The 9,793-nt window shown below is 35.4% G+C and overlaps 1 protein-coding gene across 3 annotated transcripts; it reads left to right on the forward strand.

Annotated features, from left to right (window-relative positions):
• The first annotated feature begins 291 nt into the window (after positions 1-291).
• On the forward strand, positions 292-9,197 carry alx3 (ALX homeobox 3). Of its 3 annotated transcripts, XM_084390100.1 has the most exons (5): positions 292-673; positions 4,248-4,519; positions 6,056-6,181; positions 7,225-7,369; positions 8,792-9,197. In XM_084390100.1, the coding sequence occupies exons 1-5, from the start codon at positions 352-354 to the stop codon at positions 8,839-8,841; spliced, it is 915 nt and encodes a 304-aa protein (XP_084246226.1). In that variant the 5' UTR covers positions 292-351; the 3' UTR covers positions 8,842-9,197. The 3 variants fall into 3 exon arrangements, with proteins under 3 accessions (XP_084246226.1, XP_084246224.1, XP_084246225.1); XM_084390098.1 differs by lacking the exon at positions 8,792-9,197 and having other exon boundaries at positions 295-673; positions 7,225-8,072; XM_084390099.1 differs by lacking the exon at positions 8,792-9,197 and having other exon boundaries at positions 295-673; positions 6,056-6,118; positions 7,225-8,072.
• Positions 9,198-9,793: the final 596 nt, after the last annotated feature.

Genomic DNA, 9,793 nt, shown 5'->3' on the forward strand with positions numbered 1-9,793 from the left:
GGATTAACTTGGGTGATTTAAAGTTATAAGGGCTCAGTTGGTCACAATTACTCGATTTAGTCACATTGTCCTATCTCTCATAACAAATTTGTTTTATAACTGAAAATGTTTTGGAGGTAGGCTAAATGGTTAATTGACAGGAGCCGCACGTGATTGATTTCTGGGCGTATTGAATCAGATCGCTGTCTTACTCCCTCCCAATTCACGGGTCTTTGTTTCTGATCCTCTAAATCCCACCCACTTGAAATGAAGAGGTGGAAAAAAAATCCCCTACTCGCTCGCTACACTAACGTGTCCCCTGTTAATAGCATCCTAGTCCACTATTTGCGCTCTCGTGCTCGGGACGAGGTGATGGAGACTGAGAGTTGTTTGTCTTTCTCCTCGCCTCCAAACAGGATCACGCCGGAGAATTCACCCGGTTTGGAGCATAATTCCGGCTCTTTCTTTCAGTGTGACGACCTTCAAAAGTCTCCGCATCTTCCTCTAGCGCATCGACATGAGTTTTTTATGGGACGCTACTCTGACGGCGGCTCCGCGAACTTTACGCACGGCGTCAGCACAACTCCTCGCGCCTCGCCTGGAAAGCATACCAAGTTTTTGGAGAATATGAATCAGGACCAAAAACCTTCGATCACCGAGAAGAACTCGTCATTTTATGAGACGAATTCCGAAGGTAAGTGACTGCTGTTGTTTTGGTAGTCAAACGCTATAATAATAATAATAATAATAATAATAATAATAATAATAATCAATTGAAGTTTAAAAAAACTTTTCAAAAACTCCGTCTGAAAGGCCCCATCTCAAAACAACCAAGATGACTGTTATGTGACAAACCATTCATGTTTTTAACTGACCCATAATTTGTTAAAAGTTTATGGCAAATTGGATTTTTCTTTTTTTATTATTATTTCATTTTCCCTTAAAAAGATATCAGATCTAATAAGTTTATCTGTGATGATTAGAGATAGCTTTGGCCTATTTTAATATTTAATTTAAATTTTCATTTAGCCTTTTCGGTCAATCAGGCCTATTTCGTTCGATCTGGAAACTTAAGCAGCATTTTTGAAACGGTAGGCCAAATGTCATTACTAATGTAATTATTATTATTATTATTATTATTATTATTTTAGGAAATTAGCTAGTTCTAAATATAGGCCTAATAATCGAACATTACTAATAAAAATAGGCTATACAGATCTCAATAACCAAACAGTAATAAATACGTAACATTAATAAGGCTATTAAGAAAAATACCAACATCTTAAAAACAAGCATAAGACAATACACTTATAAAAATAAAGTTTCTTTAAAACTTTAGGTTCAACAAAGAAGCATTAAAAACCCCGTTGGCCGTGTGGGGGTTTTACGTTTTGGGGTTTTTGTTTTTGAGAAATGAAAAAAGTTGATATTTGGATCTTCAGGTCAGTGTATTCGTTGATATTTTCATAGAATGTTCTCTAAATAACTACACAATTATTTATTTATTATTATTATTATTATTATTATTATTTTATTTAGGCTATTTTGCTACACTTAAAATACTTATGTTAGGCTTTAAACATGTTTAATTACCTTTTTCAGATTGTAGAGATAATTGATCTCAAATTGCCTAACTACTATATTTGATATTTTATTATTTTGTAGGGAAAAAAAAGATTGACCCTAAATAAGATTTTTTTAAATATATTTGAACAGCTGAATGATTTCTTCAGGTTGTAGAATTATGTATTTTAGATTAAGTTCAGCCCTGTACAGGCCAATATCCATGGCGCGTTTCGTCCTCAGACTTTTCCATATTATGATAAAAAATAAAGCATTTATAGTTCTAGATTATTGATAGTTATTTTAACAGGAGTTTGAATAACCCTCAAAGCGATTTAACGTTTTCTTCCCTTACCGGACTGGAACGATTTATTTCAACCACAAGTCCCAATTTATATAGCAGGCCTAAAATATTGCGATGTGAAGGCCTAATGCTCAGAAACAATATTTATTCAGATTACAGCATTCAAAACTGGATTTGTCTGCGCAGTTTTGAGGCCTGTCTCGTTTGCTTTTAAATGCCTTACAATATATTGTCACATATAAAGACGAACATTGATTTTCCTTGGAATAACAGATTGTAGGAACTAGTATGCTTGATGATTCTAAATTCGTTTAATTTATGAACGATATTGTTGATACCATTTTTCCATAAGTCAACTAGCAGTTTTCCATTTCTGAAATAACTTATTTGTTTTAAGATCATGAGATTTGTTCAGCCAGTAGGCTATCTTTAGCCCTTTAATTGGGAACCATATACCTTATGGGGGGGTGGGGGTATATACCCTAAATATAGCCTGGATTTGATTAGTCAGAAGGAACTAGTTCTGAAGGCAACACTGTTATAATACCAGGTCAAAAGAACATTTCAAAGACAGGTTGTCTTTTGGCTTACAGTATAAGGAACAGAAAAAAAAATCCCCATCAGATCATTTTTGATACATCATTGGACTTACTTTATTATCTACAGGCATTCACATAAATACTATTTTGTAATTTTTACAATAATTTATTTATCAGGCTTTTTAAGGTCAGTAGACATATTGGGATATATTTATCCCAAATAAAAATGAAAATGGATACAAATTTACATCGACTACATTACAGAACCTTACAGTATAACTGTTCTTGACAGTTCTATTCTTAAAACTGAGTTTAGCTTCTTTTTTTTTTTTAGTTCCTAAACTATTTTAAGAGATCAAATATAATGCACTCTTTATGTAGCTCTGTAAATGACTTCCTCTGTTTTGGTTAAAATTTAATTATGAAGAATAAATCATTTCTGCTACTTGTAATCACTGAGCAAAGAGACACATTGAGCAGTAAAGCAAACTGCCTGAGGATATTTTATGACCCAAGGTCAGATGTTTTGAATATCTAGAGAAATGATAAGTTCACTCTAATTCAGATGGAGTAGAGTTCTTATTATCAAACAATATTATGAGCTGAACTATTAGGAACTTTAGATGTGCCTTTTAATATAATAATTGTTTTTTATGTATGTGTATGTATGCATCTTATTTATTAACCTACATTTTATAGAGCCATCATTTTGTCATTTTATTGACCTATGATCATGGTTTAAACATTATCTCTTCATTCTATGCCTACGTTCAGGCAACTATGAGAAATTGCACAAATATATCTGAAAACATGAATTTCCTTTTCATAAAAAATTGGGAATACAAATATTGCATTACAATTTTTCTCAACGTCTCACTATTTTGGAAAGTAGTCAGGAAAGAAAACAGCCTTCTAAAGCTCTATGGTTTATTCCTTTTAAAACAGCACTTCCCATCCTTTATATTCTCTTGAGAAAAGCAAACACGTCCTGTTTGAATTATGTTTATTATTGTAGTGATTTTAACGGATCTTTTTTGTTGTTGTTGTCTGTAAAATTCTTCGACTTCTTACAAACTTTTAATCTGTCACATCATAACTGTGGATTTTGTAATGACATGCTTTTTTATTGTGTTATTCAAGCAAGCATCCGAACTAGCAAAAACTGCAACATTCACTCTAAACTCAAGCCATTCAATCTCAAGTTTCAAGCTAATCAAAACAGTAAGCTCTACTGACAGTGTGTTTTATTATCCCTTTTAAAGTATGTGGAATACTCAAAAAAAAGACAGAATATTTAAAGGAGAACATTTTTGTCTTTACGAGGTTGTTTAAATAGTATTTATCATAAAAAGCAGAGATATTTTTGATTTTATGTGCCGGTTGCACACCATTATTTAAATCCCAGTACATTACATAAGCACTGTTGATGTACAACATAGCTTACACAGTTTACAGTAGCATATACAGTGATTGCTATTAATTTATCACGTATCAACAATGTGTTTTTAGCAAAAGTTATATTTAGGGAATATATTAAAATGAAAGCCTGCATTTAAATTTTTTAAATTTTTTATTAGATATATAGATACTGCATTATAATTGTGTTTGCCCTTTAGTTAAAACTCACATAGTTGACGTGCTTTTTTTGGTTAGTCTAATGTCGCTTAGCTATATCACATGATGAAATATTCAGGCTATACATAACAATTTAAAATGTCATTAACAGCAGTTGAGGAGACAAAAACAAGCACTGTACGTACTCAGAAACTGATGTTTAATTAGCCTGCACAGTATTATGTTAGAGACTAAATGGTCACTGATCTGCATTTAGTGGCAAAACTTGCCTGTTTGTAACTCCGCAGGAGAGAAAACCCTACCCAAGACCCTTGGCTATCCTGCATTAAATTCAGAGTGCTGTGGAAAACTGAAAGAGCCGTCCCACGAACTAACTGGAGACTCCATCGCTGACTCCATCGACCTTTCAGGCAAGAACAAGAAGCGGCGAAACCGGACAACTTTCAGCACCTTTCAACTGGAGGAGCTGGAGAAGGTCTTTCAGAAGACGCATTACCCAGATGTGTATGCTAGGGAACAGCTGGCACTGAGAACGGAGCTTACAGAGGCCAGAGTGCAGGTGTGTTCGACTCCACCTCCTGGGACGGGTTGTTAGCTATGCATGTAAGAGGAATGCAAGATTAAATAAAACTGGTTTATATTAAAACAATCATGATACACTCTATCGTTCAAAAAATGTAGGGTCCTTATGCTCACCAAGGCTGCATTTACTTCATCAAAAATGCATTAAAAACAGTAATGCTTTGAAATTTTATTACAATTTAAAACAACAATCAATATATTTTCAAATATAACTTATTTGTGTAATGTCAAAGCTGAATTTTCAGCATCATTACTCCAGTCTTCAGTGTCACATGATCCTTCAGAAATCATTCTAATATGCCGATATGGTGCTTAAGAAACATTTCTTCTTATTAGCAACGTTGAAAACAATTGTTGTTCTTATTAATATTATTGTAATAATCATGATACTTTTAGTTACATAGTTCTTTGATGAAAAGAAAGTTCAGAAGAACAGCATTTATTTGAAATCGAAAGCTGTTGTAACATTGTCAAAGGCTTTACTGTCAGTTTTGATTAATGTATCCTTGTTGGAAAAAGTATTAATTTCTTCAAAGTAAACTTTTCAACTGTAATTGATTCATATATCTGGATACTACTCTGTTGAAAATGAATTGATACAATTGTGATTTAAAGGGTTAGTTCACCCAAAAATGAAAATTCTGTCAGTAATTACTCACCCTCATGTTGTTCCAACCCCGCAAGACTTTCGTTCATCTTCGGAACACAAATGACGATATTTTTGATGAAATCTGAGAGCTGGCTCACTCCTTCATAGGCTGCTAGGTAAATGATATCTGCCGGCCCAGAAAAGTTAGTAAAGACATCGTAAAAATAGTACAATTGACTACAGTGGCTCAACCTTAAGTTTATCAAGCGACGAAAATACTTTTTGTGCGCAAAAATAACGACTATTAATTTTGGCTCATAAAGTGAGTTCACGTGTAACAGCGCAGCGCTTCTGGGTTGTACGTCAGAACGTAGGCTCACCATTGGCCAGCATCACACACATGACCAGCGTCGGCCAATAGTGAGCCTGCGTTCTGAGACGTACAACCCAGAAGCGCTGCGCTGTTACACTACGTCAACAGCTTAGGAGAAAGACATGGAAGAGAAGAGATGGTTGAATAAAGTTGTTATTTTTGCGCACAAAAAGTATTCGCGTCGCTTGATAAACTTAAGGTTGAGCAACTGTAGTCACTTGGACTATTTTAACGATGTCTTTACTAACTTTTCTGGGCTGGCAGATATAAATGACCTTGCAGCAGCCTATGAAGTAGTGAGCCAGCTCTCAGATTTCATCAAAAATATCTTAATTGGTCTTCCGAAGATGAATGAATGTCTTACGGGGTTGGAACAACATGAGGTTGAGTCATTTTCAGAATTTTCATTTTTGGGTGAACTAACCCTTTAAGAAAAGATCTATACATTTTACATGAGACAGAGGTGTTTCATTCAGACAGGGCCTATACTTCAGCTTCACCTTCAGCCAATCAACCAAAACTTTAAATGAATAAATGTGTTCTTTCCCCAGGTGTGGTTCCAAAACAGACGGGCCAAATGGAGAAAAAGAGAGCGCTACGGGAAGATGCAAGAGGTGCGAAACCACTTTGCTGCTACATACGATATCTCCCTTCTCCCTCGCTCCGACACATACCAGGTACACACACGAATATACAAACACAGAAGACACACAGAGCTTGAGAACAAGTATTTCAACACACACTGGGGAGCTGCTTTGGTTTGGCTGGGGATATAGTGAACATTGTAACAAATTATATTTGTTGCCAAAAACACTGATTGAATTTATTTTTAGGGGCCATTTACACAACACTGATTTCTTTTCTTTTTTTTAATTTAAGTTTTTATTGCAAAGGGAAAAAAATACACATCTGTTTATGACATTTGTCACTTTTACAGCTTTACCGGCTTACAATTATATTCATTAATCAGGAAAAGCAAAACTCTCCAGTGACTCAAGTTCTTCATATAAAACACCTCAATGTAGTTATCCTCAGTTTCAACACAGAAACTTTTTAAATAGAAGGGGGAAGTAGCCACATTACTCATAAAAAAGAATAAATAAAGTAATGATAATAAATAAAGAAATTAAATGTTAATTCTATATCAAATAAGAATTTGGTTCAATAGGAGTTGTATACTCAATCCATTTGGACAGAAATCAACCAATAAATCCTTCTGAAAATTCACACAAAATGTAATATATTGAAAATACTTTTTAAAACCAATCCATTACTGTTGTGGAGGGTTAGGTTTATAATAACTTCTAGTTTTTCTAAACATGTGTTTGTTCCTCCTTTCCCTGGAAACCATTGACACACTGCCCAAGTAAAGCCCTAAACTGAAATCAATTGAAGTGCCTTGAATCTTTTCTAATACAGTGCATATCTTTCCAAAAACTTTTGATGTTCGGGTATGTGAAAGGGGTTTCCAACAATTTGCATTACCTAAAAATACCACCGTTTTCAACTAAAAATGGAAATCTTTTTTTAGTTAATTTACATGACAACAGCTCTTGGGAGCCTGAAACTGCAAACTTTTCAGAACAGGTTTCAAAGGTTTTTTTTTTTTTGATAACGTATGTAAACTTTTTTTTTTTTCAGACAATATTCTATAATTATAATTAATTCTAAGACATATTAGAATAATTCACTAATGTATTTCTATTTAATGTCCACATAGATGCAAAATACCCTATGGCCAAGCAGTGCGGGAACGGGAGGTGTAGGCGGAGCGGCCAGTGGTTGTGTTCTGGGCACGGAAAACATGGCGTCATCCTGCATGACCCCTTATTCCCATCCTCATGGCAACCTACCCGGGCTTATGGGTATGTCTGCATCTGCAGGCCATCCTCATCATCATCATCATCATCATCATCATCACCCAACCCACCATCCTAGTATAAACGGGATATACTCACTCCATGGCTTCCCTGGAAGCCTAGGGGCCCATTCCTATGAGCCCGGACCGGAGTCTGAATACAAGGCCTCAGGTCTGGTGGCCCTGCGCATGAAAACCAAAGACCCCGGGAGCCTGTTATCCTGGCCGACATGACCGTGCAGCTGCAATTGCGATTGCGATGACATCACTGAGCCAACAAACATTTAGCATGCCTGCACATACCGGCATGTTAGTGTTACTCAGAAACACACAACTGAAAGACACTATTTTTAAACGCTCAATGTACACATTTCTTTTTTGCAGGCTTCTAGATGTTTTCACGGCAAAGAACCAGCTTGTGCCCGGACTCTTTGTGTCGATCTCTTTCCCTATGGAAGCGTCTCATTTGTTTGTGTGATTTTGTTGAAACTCAATGAGCCATAATGGGCTTTGCACACAACTTGCCTAACTATAAAATTCTTTCTGGGATACTAAAATTGTAAAAATTGTGTAATATTAATTACCAAAGAGGATGTGCAACATGTTTATTTAAGTATGTTAATGTTAATCTCATAGTTTCAGTGTATGCAGTGTTTTAGCCCCATTATGTATATATGTAGTCCCATTCAATAAATGTTTTTACATTTCCCAACTTTGTGCATTCAAATATGTCACCACTAAAAACACCAACTACATGTGTGCTTCTTTGGCTGGAATTAAGCATCTCTTCATATAGATTGCATTTTGTGTTGCTGATTGCTTAATGCTTATTCTAATTATGAAACGCAATATTGGTATCATATTGGTTATTGCTGATACGGGTTTTTTAATTTAATTATTTTGGCCTATATTTAATATCTACTTAAGCTTGCTCATTTCTCCAAGTTTTACATTTAGATTACCTTAGCCATCATCTAATGCTTAATCTAAAAAAAAAAAAAAGACAGAATTTAACAACATTGTTAAATGTTATCTTTAGCAAACATCAGAATTTCATATTGAGCATTATAGAGCTACCCAAATTCACTTGCTGCATTAAAAAAAAATTTAGATAAAATTGTACAGATTTAAACTCTAATTTTGGTATCAACCTAAATTTTTAGTTTCATGCATCCTTAATTCTAATTTGAAAATATATTTGAAATGTGTGGTTTTAGTGTAACATAGCGAATTAAACATGCCCTGACAACTTTTGGAACCATACAAGCATCTCAAAATATTATAATGCAAGAAAAATATTTTATGTGCCAATTCTTTAAGGCTAGTAGCCTTTAGATAAATGTTTGCATGCATGTAAGGTGAAACGTTTTGTATTTGAGAGAAGACATGGCCATCTAATGTGTAATTTTAAATGTGTGTTTTGCTGTAGGCCGGCTGGGAAGGCTGTCAAATGTCACTCGATACATCAGCAGCATGTGACACCACTGCTAATACAAAACCAACTAAGTAACCACAAGCCCTTCACTCCTGGACTGATGATGGATTGCAAGGTTTTTCTCTGTCGTACCTATCAATTGAGGTCTGGGGTCTGACAGCAGAGCAGAACCACAAAGCCTAATGAATTATGAGTCAACTTACATGTTATGCTACTGTTTAATTCAAAAGTCTTGGACAAAAAATCAAAATACTTAATTTTCCAGTGCACGCTTCAAGTTCTTGAAGCTGGCTCTGTTGTTGAATGTATTGGATAAAGAATAATAATAATGAAAATGTAATAACATGTTCGCATGGTACAGAATGCACATAGGCCTCAATAAATAATCAAACTCAAATTCAAATTCTGCCTGGTGAAAACATATTGTCACATATACAATTTTTCTGACATTGACTTTTAACTAAAACTATGTCCCTCATAAGAGTATACAGTTGATCGTGTTTGATGTGTTTTTGGAATCCCGATCCAAGTGGGAAATAGCTGAAGTTAAAGTGTTCTGTTGATACAAGTGCCAAACAGCCTTGAGGAGGGCAGTTCTGTGACCCAGCAATGGGACTGGTGTGGGTTATTCAGCTCCATCTGGGTTTAATGACTGCATGCCAATCCTGCCAGCCATTCTTTCAGGGTGATTCACTTCATTTAGATGACACACAAGACGAAATTTTTCGAGATGAAAAAAGCTGCAGTAACATGATTTTCAAAGCTTCTCTCGATTCCCTAATTCTCAAAATGGGAACAGATCGACAGTCTCTTTGGGGCAAGCATTTCCTGCTGCTTCTTTCCTTTGTGCATTGAGGATGACAGAAACGCTGGATCACATTAAGTGCCAGTTTAGCTGACCGTGCCCTGTTTTGGAGAGAGCTGACATGTGGTTCCAATAGAGGATAGAAAGGGAGGCTGACAGAAACTCTCTCCACACCCACAGCTTCGAATTCC

The sequence above is a fragment of the Rutilus rutilus genome, assembly GCF_951802725.1.
Source record: "Rutilus rutilus genome assembly, chromosome: 19".
NCBI lineage: Eukaryota > Metazoa > Chordata > Actinopteri > Cypriniformes > Leuciscidae > Rutilus > Rutilus rutilus.